Genomic DNA, 15,804 nt, shown 5'->3' on the forward strand with positions numbered 1-15,804 from the left:
CAATTTCTTGATAAATGTGGAATGCTTCATGGTCAGAAGAAAAGGCTCAGTATGGTGTACCTAATTTTTAGATAAGTAGAAAACATGAGCTGCCTGGCTTCCAAACCCAGTCTCTTTCAACAAATGCAGAAAACAAAACTGTACCTGTATTTCATACATCACTTAACCCTTAATACTTTTCTTACCCAGTATCTTGCTGATGTTGGAATTGTGCATGTCAGGAAAGGCTTGAAGGATTTTCCTTCGTTCATCTTTAGCCCACACCATGAAGGCATTCATTGGACGCTTTATGTGGGGTTCATTGCTACCACGCCCCCTGGATTCTCTATAAATTCTTGATTCTGAGACTCCAGCACTTCCTAAAAACAGGGAACATTGCTTCACGTTAGTGTTAAAACTTATGGCAATTCCCTTCCTTACATTATTGTTTTTCAGTCTATTAAAATATCTGAAAATCAAAAGCACATCTAATAATGGTACTTCTAATTCTTGAGCCAGATGCTTGTTTATGAAGTTTCTGTGATAAGCCTCGTGGTGTCAAATGTTGTATTTCTATTTTTAAGTCCATTTCTAATATATTTTTCCTTTCTTTCAATGGATTACGGACTGTTTCACCATTTACTTTCAAGAGCACACAAGAAACTTGAATATGTGATCTTTGATACAAATTGGAAAGAGAATAGTTGGGTTAGGTCAACAGGCATGCCGGTACTGTAGAAATATTAGATAGGTCAAAAAGCTCACAAAATTGTGTAACACCAAACTGTTCAGCAGAATGGATGACTACAGGTAAGGATGTGTCTCTGCTACCTGAAGGCTGACAGAACACAGCATACTCATGCCCTTTTTCTCTCTCTGAGGCTATGTTAAAAACACTGCTAAATAAATGTTTAAGGTTAAAATACAACATAGATATCTCCTATAATGTGTTTGGCTTTTCTTTGAAATTATATGCTAATACATGCATGAAATATGCTGATGCAGCAATGATAGTCTGGTTCCCAAAAGATATTTGAAAATGGTAGGAAAAGAACAAACGAATAGTTACATTCTATGGTTTCTTACAAAGTCTACAGTCACATATTTAAGGTGAAAAAAAATATGTTCATTTCCCTGAATTTTCCCACTAACATCTAAGTTATCCAAAGAGATCCATTGATAATTACATTCCAAACAGCAAGACTCAGGATGATAAAACACGACCAAGTGTCACACTGGAACCTTGGGGAGCTTCAGGCACTCCTCTAGGCTTTATCTGACTTTGTAGAATGGCTTCAGCAGATTAAACTGCTTCCAGAGATACTTGAATTCAGGCAAAGAAAATAAGGAGAAGCAAAACATATAACTCTGGCACTATGTTCTCCAGGGTTATCATTACAAAAGATGAAAGAGATATATTGTTAGCATGTAAAAATTTCAAATATTTTGGGGTGTTCTAGAGCACTGCTCTTCTTTTCTTCCTTCATACTCCTTTTCCTTTCTTAATTTGAAGGAATAGGAATCAACCAAAATTACCCAGACTTGAAGACCTCTATAGCAGCAAACAAAAAACACAGCTTATTTGGAATTTCTCATTATTTCTCTTTCATAATATGCTCTTTGGTGTGATGAAGATTGGAAAATATTTTGCATATAAGCATGACTGAATATAACAAATAACAGCAACAACAATTTTGATGTTTTAATGCTGATTACAGTGGGTATATTTTATCATGCTGATACAACTTAAAATTTATGAAATGTGTTATTACAAGTAATTGTCTTTTTATTGACAAAAATGAGTGCTAATATATGGTGACATCTTCCTAAAATGGGTTTGTAGCTAGCAAATGATCATTTGCACATCTGCTTTTTCTTGTTCTCACACCTTACAGCAACATAAGCAATAAAATGAACATTATGTGACTTCATCAAAGCTAAAAAAGCTCTTTGTATGTACTTAGGCCAGGTTTATCTTAGCCAAGCAAAGCAGAAAAGAGAAGGAAACGTCTGGATACAATAGGCTAGAAAAACACAGACTTTTCTCAGATATGAAATTCAATAAAATTTGGTCTCGATAGAATTATCTGGTTAAATGCTCAAGTTTGGCTAGTCCCTTGGCTGCTCACTGGTTTGCCCTGGTTCAGTCTTTTCTGTATGCAGGGAGCTTCTGCCATAGTAACAAAGTTGAGGACCATGCTCTTGAAATGCATGTATGTCACCTGACACTGGAGAGAGGTTCCCAGTTGGGGCTCAGTGTAAGAGGAAAAGCACTTTCTTCTTTTTCCCTCTTTGCTGTGCTATTAGAATTAGAGCATCAATTTATTTAGTTGTCCCTGTGGATGTTTAGAACATTCAAAGATGACGCAGACAACAGAAGTCTCAAGGCACGTGAGGGAAGCATGAGGCCGCACAGCTGGAGCTCTAGTTGAGTTACAGAGGGTAGGCAGGGCACCTGACAGAATGGTAGATAGTATAAGAGGGAAAGGGTCCCAAATGCAAGAAACTAACCTGAAAATGTCCTCTGAGCCATGTATTCTGGTCAGGGTTTGACAAATGAAAACTTCAAAATGAGCTTATAGAAAAAAATTTTTGAAAAGTTTGTTTCAGGTGTAAGAAATAGGGAAGTGAGAGACAGGGTAGATGATGATTGAGAGCATTTGCTTTAGAATCATGCCATCTTGAATCCAAGACCTGCCTTTGGCGCTTATAGCCCTGTAGTCTTGGAAAATATGACTCAAAATTCCTAAGGGCCAATCTCTGTATCTGTAAGAGTTCTTATCTCACAGGTTGTGCTGGGGAGTAATGAGATGATTTACGCATAGCACTCAGCAGAGCATTTGGCACGTGGGAACCACTCAGTACATGTGAACTCTACTGTAATGATCAGGTAGGAGGTGGCTGTCTTGTATAGTTTTTAGTAGTTTTAATTGGTATTAAACAGACACTTCTGCACACTACTGGAATACATACGAAAAATTTCACAAACCATCAGAATCTCCACTCATATTGAAATCCATCATGGCATGGCTAAATTTTCCTTCTTCATTCTGTTTAACTGCCAGTTGCTGAGTCAGACTCTCCAGTGTTGTTTTTTCCTTTAAAAAAGAAATTTATAATGAGATCTCAATCTGGAAATTATAATTATTCAAGGACATTTTTTTCCTTGGGCTATATATAATGCATTAGCTTCTGGAAGGGATGAGATGCTGATTTATTCACCTTTGCACATTCACCACGTTATACTGAGGTAATTGAAGCCAATGACCAGCAGGATTTTTGAAGGAACTCTGATTCGTAGAATCCCCTATATAGCCTTGGCATTTGGGTTTGCTAAGCCTAAAGGATGGATGCTGGGATCCTTGGAGATAACCTTCTCAAATCACAAAATGTGCATAGAAATTTCATGGAAGCAACCTGTTTTACAACATTTGGAATTCCTGCTTTATTTTTAGCTGGACAGGAAAAGTATAGAAGTGGCATGAGGCCCAGAGAAAGTCTTCCAATAGTCAGGTGACCAAATGATTGAAACATAATTCACAGTAGTGCCCTCGGGTTGCCATCTCCCTAAATGCCATCTGCATTCCTCATGCAAGGGTAATGAAGACGTTTCAATATTCATTGTTAATTGCTTGTCAAGTCTCTGTACATTCAGTGTGAGTGCCTGCTACTTGGACCACGATTTGATTTGGATTGCTAAGCCAAAATATTGAGTTGGAGAATTATTTGAGATACAAATATACCAAAATTAGATCTGCAAAGACATCAAGTCATTTGAAAGCATGCAGTGCATGATTTGAATTCATGGAGAACATGGCATTACAAAGTAAATTATTTTCAAGAAAAATATAATGCTTAATCTACACCACATGAGATTTTAAACTATTTCCAAATTAAGTAATTGGGTGATTTTAAGAACAGAAAAGCATACAATAAAAGGTTTACAACTCTCTCTAGAACTTTCCATCATTGCGCTGAGGATGATGTGGTTCCAAAGCAGCTTTAAGAAAAGCACCTATTGGATTTCATAAAATTTGCTCATGTTTCTTTGTAATTATGCACCTCATTTTCTGAGGAACACAGTCATGAGTTACACAAATGAATCACATACACTGCGGAACAGCTACTGACACAATAAAAAGTTCACAGAAAATAATCAACTATTTAAGATAATTGTATTACAGGTAAAGGACCCAACTAACGTTCCCAACAAGAGCCAACAGGGTACTGAAATTCTTCATACAGTATATACTTTATCTCTACAAAATCTCTGACAGTATTACAACTATACATACTAGATGAAAAATTCTCTTAATTTGGTGGCCTTGGAATCCATGTCTCTTCATCAAAGTCTGATATACGATTTAATAGAAAAAATATTTTAAATTGTCAATCAGTATAAAATACAGTAGAGAAACTGGAAACAAAATAGTTTATACCAACTTTAGTTCTATAAGATCATATAGTACTAAAGTTGAAATAAATGATATATTTAAAAATGTAGAACCTCACCCAATTTTGTTTTGTGTATGAAACTGGTATTTTCATCTGCTTTACATGTTCTACATTTCTTTTGCTGAGAGAGTCTGCTGTATATATTCAGCTGAGCCCAGGAGCACAAAGGACATCAGCTTAACAGACTGTCTTTATAGTAAATGTAGCTGTTAAAATAGAAGACAGTTACATTAAAGAAAAAACCACATTCCATCAACATAATCTGAGAGTCCCCGGGTCAATGAAGACTTTACTGTACTATCTTTGGGGAATGCACTGGGCATGGATCACCTGTCAGGTTTTGATTTAAAAGTGTATAGGGCGGGCTTCCCTGGTGGCGCAGGGGTTGAGAATCTGCCTGCTAATGCAGGGGACACGGGTTTGAGCCCTGGTCTGGGAAGATCCCACGTGCCGCGGAGCGGCTAGGCCCATGAGCCACAATTACTGAGCCTGCGCGTCTGGAGCCTGTGCTCTGCAACAAGAGAGGCCACAATAGTGAGAGGCCCGCGCACCGCGATGAAGAGTGGCCCCCGCTTGCCACAACTAGAGAAAGCCCTCGCACAGAAACGAAGACCAAACACAGCCATAAATAAACAAACAAATAAATAAATAAAATTTAAAAAAAAAAGTGTATAGGGCAATAATGCTACATAGTTTCTAGAGAGTTTTCCATTTTGAAGGAAAGTCTTTCAAGAAGAAACAGCAAAATGAAGGCAGTCGGAGTAGAAAAAGAATGAAATGTTAAGTGACTCTGAAGATTCTGCATTCAGCTGTATGCATCTTGCACCATCTTACCAAGTAGCTAAAATTAGCAAAGGATGAGCTGGAAAGTCACAAGTAGTTTTTACAATAAGTAACCTCTAACCATCTACCTCTAAAGCACAGAGTATAATAAAATGATTCAATTAGTTACCCCAAAGTGGAATTTATGATACTTCTTAAGAGGATGTCAGTAGGAGACAGTGGAAGTAAACACAGTAAGCTGCACTTCTTTTGTGACCTTTCACATAGTCATTTAAGCTAATTCTCAGTCATGTGAACAGGGTAAATGAGAAGTGATTGGAGGACTTGAAGAAGGTGTGGTGTGCTTTTAATTAAAACACCTTACAGTAGCATGTAAATCAAAATGGTAACATTGCCACAATTTAGAAACTCTGGCTGACAATAAATTCAGAAGACAGAGGAATTGAGGTAAGGGGTGTATCATAAAACCCAAATGGTTATATGGTAAATATATGGTGTATATATATATATATATATATATATATATATATAATACAGTGGTTATATAGTAAATAATTAGCTATACAATTCCATATGAAAATTGATCCCATTGTAAAAGTTCATATTTAGTTCTTATGTACACAGGTAGATATAAATCTATGTGTGAATAGGATTCTAGATAATATACTGAACTACCAAAAGAATGAGTTGGATTTAAGAATAGGTTTCATAAGTTTAAATTCAATCTATTCAGGAATATAGGAGGAGAATCAACCAAATGTAATAAAGCACAAATGCTGGTACACTGGGAAGATTCCTTTCACCCTACTACTTCTAATCCCGTCCGTTCCTGGCCATCCCCTTTGCAAAAAGTCCAGCTATGCACAGTCATATCTAAAACACAACCGTTTCTAATTCTGCACCCTGGGTTAAACATTTCCCTTTCCAAAGCCTCTTTTCAAATGTGTGAATATTACTGAAAAAAGGTGATTCTCAAAGTTCTTATAATTAAATTAATCCTTTCTAAATAGAGACCGCTGAAACAAAATGAGGGCAGTAAATGTCAGGTAGGGAGGTGGTAAATGGGAAGATGCTGGAAATAAGAAACACCAAAGAAACTGAGTTTATGGAAATAGAAAAATATGTTGATGGGCAGAGGCGATAATTTTTACCAAACTTATACTCTTAGTGCCAACTGGTTCTGATAAACAGCACATTAGTCAAGAATTTTTACAGAAAAAGACCACCACATGCCCCCAGTCTAAGACCAGTGTTCTTGAACATAAATCCAGTATAGCACTTATACTTTTCTGCCTTCTCAATACTACCCAAACACTGCCCTGAAACTTATAAGATTCATTCATCTTTCTCTCTTCTACTTTTTTCCTATTAGAAATAAAACAAACAAACAAACAAAAAACACCCTTAAAGAAATACTGGCCAAAATTCTGAACTGCTCTGAGGAAGATCAGAGTACAGGGTGCAAACACATTAATTACTACAAAGTAGTCAAAATGAAAGAGTCCTGAGGATTTACAAATAAGGACCAAACAAGACGACCTGTATGCTTTCTACTGGATGAAAACTAGCTATTGGATAACAACTAGAATTCCTTTGGAAAGATGAGTCCTATCTGGCTAATCAAACCTTATACAACTCTGTAGGTTTACTAAGATCAAGAAGAAACTTAAGGTAAAGTTTGTCTTAACTTGAAAAATTTTCTGATCCTATGATGACTTGAAGAAACATTCAAGTGAATTGTATCTGATCTACAGAAGAAAAGAAAGTTTTAGACAATATAGTTTCTTGGGGTCAAATGAATAACTCTAAAACTCAACATTCAAATAACTATTATTAATGTGTTAATATTCACTTAGGGAATTTGGCAGCTGGTTTTGGGCTCTGTGGCTTATCCAATGACTTGCATAATGGAAAACAGCACGTGTATTGTTTGCACATGACACCAGACTATGGCGGGAATCAACAAGGAGAGCCAAGAAATATCTAAAGAGATGTGGGTAATTAGCTGATTAGAAGTGGTCAGTAAAGATCAGTGTTTTCTAAGCAAACAACGTTCTGAATGGCAAAAGGCTATAGAGATCAGTGGGAAAAGAACATATTTGAAAATAGAGAAAATAACCCATATAGAAAATAATGGCTTTGGGATCAGGAACATGACATTTTAACCAAACTCTGCCATATATATTAGCTATACTACTTTAGACAAATCAATTAACCTCCCTGAGTTTCAGAATCCTAATTTGTAAAATGGTGCTGTAATATATGACAGATTCTCATTAGTTTAAAAAATGAAAAAGATATGCTTTTAATATTAGGGAAAAAGTAAATAGGGGAAATGGAAGCGATAAAGATTCTTCCTAAAATATAAGAATTACAGGAATAGTTATTTCAATATGAGTATTAAGTATCCTGCTGTGGTTTTGATCCTTTATTGTCTACAGCCAGAGTAGTGGGCAAATATGCATTAAAAAGGAGAATGTTTGTAACAACTCTAAAAGTTGTTGGGATTTTTTCTTTCCTCTTGTGTATCATCCCTGACAATATATTTAATCTTTTTTATTTTCCATTTGATTCTCAGGCATGATGGTTTATAGCCCCATAATATAAGTAAGTCTAGTACATATTTAAATTGAAAAGTTCTCCTATTCCATTACTTCAACTATATAAAAAAACAACTAAAAACTCACTGTGCTTGTAAAGGCTCAAAGGCACATCGTTTGTTGATATTTCATAGAGCAGTCAAAACAAAAAAACCACACAAACTGTACTCTAGAGGAAGTAGATATTTCCTTAGTTACCTAAGCCTAAACTGCATGAGTAGATGGTTCCTCTATTACTCCTTGAAATTGGGATTTATATAAATGACAAGCTTTGCTCACCATCAGACACACATACACAAAGAAAGAGATGGGCTGTGGATCAGCTATCATAATGGACATCCCTGAAATAAAGCTCACAAAGCTATAAAACTCATAAAAAAGCACATGCATGAAATGACAGAATAGAGTGTGACTGTCAAATGTTGACTCAGTAACAGTTAAACCCCTTCTGGCTGACCTTTTTTATGATCTCCTTCTATACTAATGACACAGGAAGAAAAAAGAAACAAAAAAAGGTTTTTAACCCTCCAATTATGTGACCCTCGCAGACCACCAAGGAAGATGAAAGATTATTTATAATGTCATAACGATTTATCAGTTGGAGAATTTTTTCATCAGCTTAAGTAAAACATAAAAAACAATGCATGTGTCTGAGATCCCCTTCAATCTCTTGGTTTCACCCTTGCTTACTGAGATCACCATTTTCTAAAAAATAAGCATCCACCCACATAATCTAACTACACAAATGGGAAAGAAAGCTTTGTTGTAAAAGCTTTACAATAAATTATGTACAAATACACACACACATACACACACATATTTCCCTCCAACACCAACAAAAATGCAATCTGAAGAAATCTTTTACTAATTTTATTCTGGTCAAATGTGAATTTCTCAGACACTTTGGTACTCTGAAATCTAGTATCCCTTAGGAATATTTTTCCATTCATTTTCTCCATCATAGAATCATATGGATATATGAGCTAAGGGGTTGGAAAGGTCCATAAATGTCTTATGGTTTAGTCAACTACAAAAAAAGCCTTATCTAATCCTGATTTTTTTCCCCTTCTAAATTCAGAGATACCCCTAGTGGAGAAAATAATAAATTAGAACCCATACTTTTGTTTCCACAATCTAATTTCCTTTTGTGAACTTTGGTAGCCAGCTTCATGAAATGTTTCTTGAAGTATAATTCTTGCTAAATTTCATAGAAACTTAGTTTCATCAGGCAATCTGGTCAAAATGAACTGTATTGGCAGATCAAGTTTTCTTAAGAAGTATTACGAAGCTGAAGATAGAATTGTTTTGAAGGAAACACACAGCTTCTATGAATTCAAGTCTTAATCTGGATGAATACATTTCTAAGATAGTAAAATGACTTGTGGATAAAATTGATGAATCCCTATTTATGATTTTTAAAGAACTGATTTTAAAGTGGGAGAAATATTAGGACTTGTACATAAATAACTAATAGTGATTTTTCACGAATAAAGAGAATTTGTGGAACAATGACCTGAGCACTTAATGTATGTTCCAGAAAAGACAGAGCTGATTGTTATAGGATTAGTTAAGGGCACTTAGTACAGGATGTGATACAACAAGAAGCTAGTATGGATTCATTAAGAAAAACTATGTTGTAATGGTCTAGTTTCTTTTTCTACAAAAACTGGAATGCAGACTATGGCCATAATGTTTTGGACTTAACTCAGCTTTGGGTTATGTTCCTGTCAATATCCTTGTTGTCTTCATGGAGAAATTGCACAGGACCTTGCAAGAGAGAGTTGAAGAGGAGATCAACAATCTCTGTCTTTAAATTTCTTAAGAACCTCCATGTTTAAAAAGAATCAAGACCTGTTCTTTGTGAAAAAGAGAGGATTTGGCCATATGTAGTAAAGAGACAGAATATTGACCAATGGTTGTAAGTTATCAAGTGAAAGATAACGAACCACTGAAGGAAGAGTTATATAAAAGAGTTGTCTCTCCATTGAGTGGGCTGTCTTAGGATGCAAAAAATTTCACTTCCCCAGAGGTTTTCAAGTATTGGCCATATGACTGCTTGCCTGGCAATTCAACATCAGATGATATGTTGAATTAAAGGCCCTTTACATTTTCTTTCAATTCTATGTTCCACTTGACTGGAGTTGCTCAAACAAAACAAAAATATTTTGACAAATGTATACAGTTATACATGTTTCTCTATCCATGATGATAGTTTCCTCAGAAGCTGTTAATTATGTTTCAAAATGTAAAGGTACTCCATTTATAATTGAGAATTCTATCATCATTTCTTAAATTCAAGGAGGATATTTCAAATTATAAAACAAAACCCAAAAAATATGATTATTGAAATACATTTTGTGAAGGGACTGTCCAATAATACTCAGATTTACAGATTCTAGGTGCATTGTGAAACACGCAGTTATATGTCCAAATTCAACACTATTGCCATGGAGAGGAAGAAGTCATTGAGTGTGTGGGGTAATGAACCGAAGAGCCACTCAAAGGAATCCGTAGGAAAGAAATCATTCACAAAGAGTGTACACATGAATAATATCATGGTAAAATATTGGTCCTTGCTTACTTGTCCCAGGGGTGCTTACGGTCTGTACATGTGGAAGAGGGAAGGCAGGAGAGGAAAAACTAAGACCTGAGTTTTCAAGTGTCTGTATATGTGTTCAGCATTCAGCCAAAGTCTAAAAAAATGACTTTATTTCAAACCAGGGCAGATACAGATACTGTGCACACCAAGTCAAATCAGAAGGCTTAATGTGAGAAAAATAGGAGGCCAACAAAGTAAAATAATAAAATTCACAACCTACACAGGGTGTCCGGTAGGTGGGAGGGCTGCACAGATGTAAACACAAAACTGGAATGTTGTCTGATGATAACTGTTCTATAAACAATGGGTAACTCAGTTACTGAGCTACAGAAACGTATAGACCTTTTCTCTTTAATTTTTCCTTTTCATAGAATAAAAGCTATAAAACTGTACGCATTCTTATAAATGCAGCCTCAGTAGCCAGTAGTTACCTCAGTTAAATAAATATAATTGGACTGTTTTAAAGAGAAATGGTTTGGTTCCGAAATGCTGGGTCTGACAAATAGAAAGAGGCACAGCAGGGCTATAGTTCACTTTTCAATTATCCACGGTAGTTTTAGGGGAAAAAATTTAGTGTAGAATAGATATTTAAAATCTCATTTTAATGAACAGCTAAAACTTCACATATTTTATGAGAGCTGCTATGAGAAGCAAAATAAATAAGATGGAACATATTCTTTCTGTTTCCCGGCTCATTCTCTAATGAAGGGGGCTGGTGCGTGGTGAAGAAAGGAAGACCTAGAAAGGGAGCAGAAACAGGAAAAACAAAGAATTGGAAAAAAGATACACAAATGATGGAGATGTTGATTGATTAAAGGATTTTTGTGTGTGTGTGATAACCCCTCAAAAATGTACTAAATAATACACATGGCCAACGCTGGGGTACAATCTAATCAAACAGGCACTGAGTTACTTTCTTGAACATCTTCAGCATGGTCCATTAGAAAACAGACTGAAATTTGAACAAGAGGACCTCGGTTTAAAAACTGATCTACCACTCGAATTCCTATAATAATGTCATATCTCAAGGTTTTTATTTTTAAAACAAAGATATGAATACTGTCCTGCTTATAATACTGTACAAAACTGAAATGTGATGTGAAAGCAGTTTGAAAAAGGTTAAGATACAAACGAAATATCAATAGCAATTATTATTCCTACTTTTACTCCTATACTCATAAACAAGTGTTTCTCATTTGTAAAAGAGAAACGGTATAAGTGGAAGGACTCAATGAGGCCCTTTGAAATAAATGTTAAATTCAGAATATTTTCCTCATAATTTTAAATCCATATTGTTAAAGTCACTTGCAATAAATGGCAATACAGAATACAATATATCTACTAAGTATGAGGATAATTGAAAAACAAACGGCTCTTTGATTATTTCAGTGCCTTAATGTTTAAGTGTCTTGAAGACAGCTATTTGATCTTGGGGATGAGGAAGGGAGCAAGGGAGAAGGGAAGGAAAGATCACTCTTAATAGACCAGGTTTTCAAAAATAACACTTCTGGACCAACAACAAAAGTGATTCTTATTTTACTTACAGAAAATTTGAAAAAATCAGGAATGTGGGGACATGTAAATTTCCAACCCCAACACCTTGGCAAAATGATTGTTTATTCTTCTTCTAGTCTTTTATCTATGTACCATGGAAATGTACTTTAAAAATATCTAGATCATTCTCCACACGGTGTTTTCAAACTTGTTTTTTTTCAGGAATACTATTGTGAGCCTATCCTCATATCTTTAAATGAACAGACAATTTCAATCATCAGAGAGGCCTGTGGGTGTCTATCTGAAAGCCCAATTTGGCATGCCCTGTGTGTCTCATTTTATTGGACCATCCTGCACTAACCCCTCTACCAGAATGATGTAAAGAACACAAGACTCTCTGTTTGAAAACATGCACAGCTTTTCTAGGCTTGAAAATTAAACCATAAAAAGTTTACTGGAAAAAAAAAACCCTTTAAAAAGCTCCTTAAAAACTCACACCATAATTGCTCCCCACCAAGCGTGGGCACTTGCTAGCTGCAAGTAGTGGCACTGTGACAAATGTAGCAAAACTGAAAGCAGGCTATACTAAGAGAAAGAAAAAGTCTTCCACTGGCCATCTGTGAAAATAAGGCATGTGGCCATTAAATGCAGAGGCTGTAAATATACACAAACTCCATGAAGCAAATGGCAAAAAAGGACTAAACTTCAAGCTCAAACAAATCAAAATGTTTAATGCATAGTTACCACTGCTGGACGAAAACAGCTCTGATCTTTGCAGTCTGCAAACTCGGCATGTATTTCAATTAAATACCCCCAAAAAGAAAAGAAAGAAAAAGAAAGAAATGAAAAGACACAGAAGAAAACCATCTGGAACAAAAGGCTATAGACAGCCTATACTCAATTTCTAGAAACAAACAGCCCCTTTAACTTGCACCAGCCTGTCGAGAATGTCGATTGGAATTATTGAAAGGCTGACATATAGAGTGATGGATGGGTGATGACATAATACCTATTTGCCTTTTTGTCATGGTCTTTGAAAACTGGCTGCTCTGTGCTGATAATATTCACTAAGGGGTTTTCCTCTCCCCTCCTATCCCATAAGAAGTGTTCCCTAGCTAAGACACTCAGTATTAAGAAGGTTTTATGAATGAAAAACAAAAGAAAAGAAAACCTGAGGATCAAATGCCAACTTGCACATAAAAAGCTAGTCTAGATTTTCTAATATTCCACTGTCTAGAAAGCAGTTCTCTATCCATTTTACATACGTATTTAGAGTAGAGAGACTCCAATAATAAAAAGGCAAATATTCAACTTCAGATTTTGTGTATCTTTTAATTAAAATCACCAAATAAATAATTACATTAGAGATAAAAAATAATATATACTCATTTTTATAAAGAGAAAATATTAACCATTTGTGTTATTTTAATTTGTTCCCAGGTAAATTCTAACCAGGAGATTTAAAAGTTTGGGGACATTTTTGTTTGACAAACACTCACTCTCTCACACACACACACACACACACACACACCCAAGAAAAAGCTCCTGTTTTGTCCCACTGTTGCAATGATCTATCTCATTTCCTCCTGAACGATTTACCTAACATGGCTTCCTCCTTCATGGAGTTTTTCCTCTTCCCACTGAAATGTCTAGCTCTAATCTGACTTCTCTAATGCATTTTAGCTAAAGGCAACAACTACAAAAGCCACCCATAAATCATTAATTAATTGTAGTACCTGCCACCGAATACAAAGGCATGAGTTCCTTCATATTCACTTTTTCAAAGCAAACCTGTAGTTCACAATTCCTCACATGCCTTCTCCTTATCTAAGAGAAGGAGCATATGTTAGATAATGCTGAAGTAGACACACTGTGTCAGTTTCTGAAGAGTTAACACTGCTGACCCCATCCATCAGATGGCCAGTGAAGCATCAGGAAAGAATGATGGATGTAAAATTATTACAGGGCTGCCATCCGATACACTTACTGCCATTTGTAACTAATGCTGGGACTGACACACTTTTTTTCATTATTAAACATCCACATTAAGTCAACATTGGTCACTGTCATTTCATGTTTGGCACTCTGTTAAAGGGAAAGAAAAGGGTTGACAATGGCAGAAAGGAGGAGGTTGTAATGGAAGAGTTTCCAAGTGCCAGAGTAATAAAATTAACCTTTGTTTACAAGTCCATCTATATTGTATGTGGTAAAGCTTCTTATGAATATGACCGACACCAAAAAGAGAAACTGGTTTCATTACTGAGTAAATCATTATTTAAAATATACATATTATTCACCAAATTTTCATCTTATTCTATGGAAATCTGCAAAGAATTTTCACTGAACCTCAGAAGGAAAAGTAAGACATTTTCCTAGCTATTCTTATTTGCAGTTATTGATGAATGCATGGCCTGTGCAGGTGTTTAGATTTCAGGTACACTGCAGGCAATTAATGTTTGATGAACAAACTCTCTACCTTAAGAAATACATGCACATATTTGTATGTTTATTTTTGTGAGTGACATCTTTTTTATATACAAGAAGTAATACAGAAGTTGGCCTTAATATGTAGAAAGTATGTGGATGAACATACATTCATTGATTTAACCTGGCACCAAACAATGTTTTCTTGTACACATTCTTGAATGTAATTTAATTCTTTCTGAAACACAGACAAGGTATAAGGCCCTGGACATGCAACAGAGAAGAGCAAAAGTAGTTAGATAGATGACATCAAATGTAATCAAAACAAATCAGCTTTATGATGAAAATATTTGAGAGCTTTGGTATCATTTTTATAATGTAGCCATGGCTGACAATGGCCTTTTCCTACCTGGTAGCCATTCTGGTCTTTCTTTTTGTCCCTGCCAATATAACCTTTGGTCTTAAGATATCCCTTAAATGTGAGGGTGATCTGGCTGCGACCTCTGTCACCCCACTGATCACCAGGGTTGATTGGCTGATCTGGATGGCTAGACAGGTGTCCCCTTTCCTACCCGATGGATCCATGTACATCCCTCCTGGAGCTGTAAGCTCAGTGGAAGAGGATGGCCTTCCCCAATAGTGGAAGGGCCCTTTTTCGGTCGAGGGTATATGAGAAGCTGTTCTCCCCTGCTAGACCCTCCAAACAAGCTCTCAAGGTCCATTCCTAGAAGAAAGTAGGCTAGTCAAGCTTCCAAGACTCGAGACACATCCAAATGAGGTGCTGCAGGTAGCGGTCTGCCTTTCTTAAAAAAAAAGATATCCTTTGATCTCAGGAAGGATAGGATAAGGTCTCTAATTCAGTCCCAGAAAATAATTTGTGATCCATTTAAAGTGGCCTCTCTTCCTTGACCAGTAATTGTCATGAAAATGTGCAAATGACCCAGTTCTACCCAAAGGAGATGTTTATGGAAGTCGGCTTGAGGGGTGCAGTGAAATATGACTATGTGAGTGAAGACCGAACTTCAGCGAAGAGAAAATAACTTCTTTCTGAGTCTGCTGCCTTCATGGCATAGTTGTAGGTGCAGCAACATTTTGTGACTCTAAGGGAACAACCCAGATAATCAAGTGATTTCAACCCTGACATCACTGAACTAATGAGCTAATGCCACCAACCTCCTACTCCTGAACTTCATTGTAGGCTAAAAACTAATCAGTATTTGTTGAAGCTACTGTATTTAGATATCCTGATACATCTCATGACAAACATTTCTAACAGATATTACAGCATGGGCATTATCTTTCTAGGACAACTACATTGGGTAGTGAGGGAAGCGATCAGGGAAACTTCTGGTCTGTTCCTCATTGCAGTGCACTGCGTCTCTATTGTATTAGTGTTGCCTGGTAGGATCAGGACAAAGACTGAGGTTTTTATGATTTCCTATCAGGTAAGCTTATAAGGTCAGAACCTGA

At 36.1% G+C, this 15,804-nt stretch overlaps 1 protein-coding gene across 8 annotated transcripts in view; it reads right to left on the reverse strand.

Annotated features, from left to right (window-relative positions):
* SOX5 (SRY-box transcription factor 5) overlaps positions 1 to 15,804 on the reverse strand; it is a 993,423-nt gene that overhangs the window by 12,218 nt on the left and 965,401 nt on the right. For all 8 annotated transcript variants that reach the window (XM_082351965.1, XM_082351966.1, XM_082351963.1 and 5 more), the window contains 2 exons: positions 2,969 to 3,077; positions 186 to 359 (listed from right to left, as the gene is read on the reverse strand). In XM_082351965.1, the coding sequence (XP_082208091.1) occupies positions 186 to 359; positions 2,969 to 3,077 (283 nt within the window). The remainder of the gene's footprint in view (positions 1 to 185; positions 360 to 2,968; positions 3,078 to 15,804) is intronic.

Source organism: Balaenoptera borealis (assembly GCF_965194805.1).
Source record: "Balaenoptera borealis genome assembly, chromosome: 13".
NCBI classification, from domain to species: Eukaryota; Metazoa; Chordata; class Mammalia; order Artiodactyla; family Balaenopteridae; genus Balaenoptera; species Balaenoptera borealis.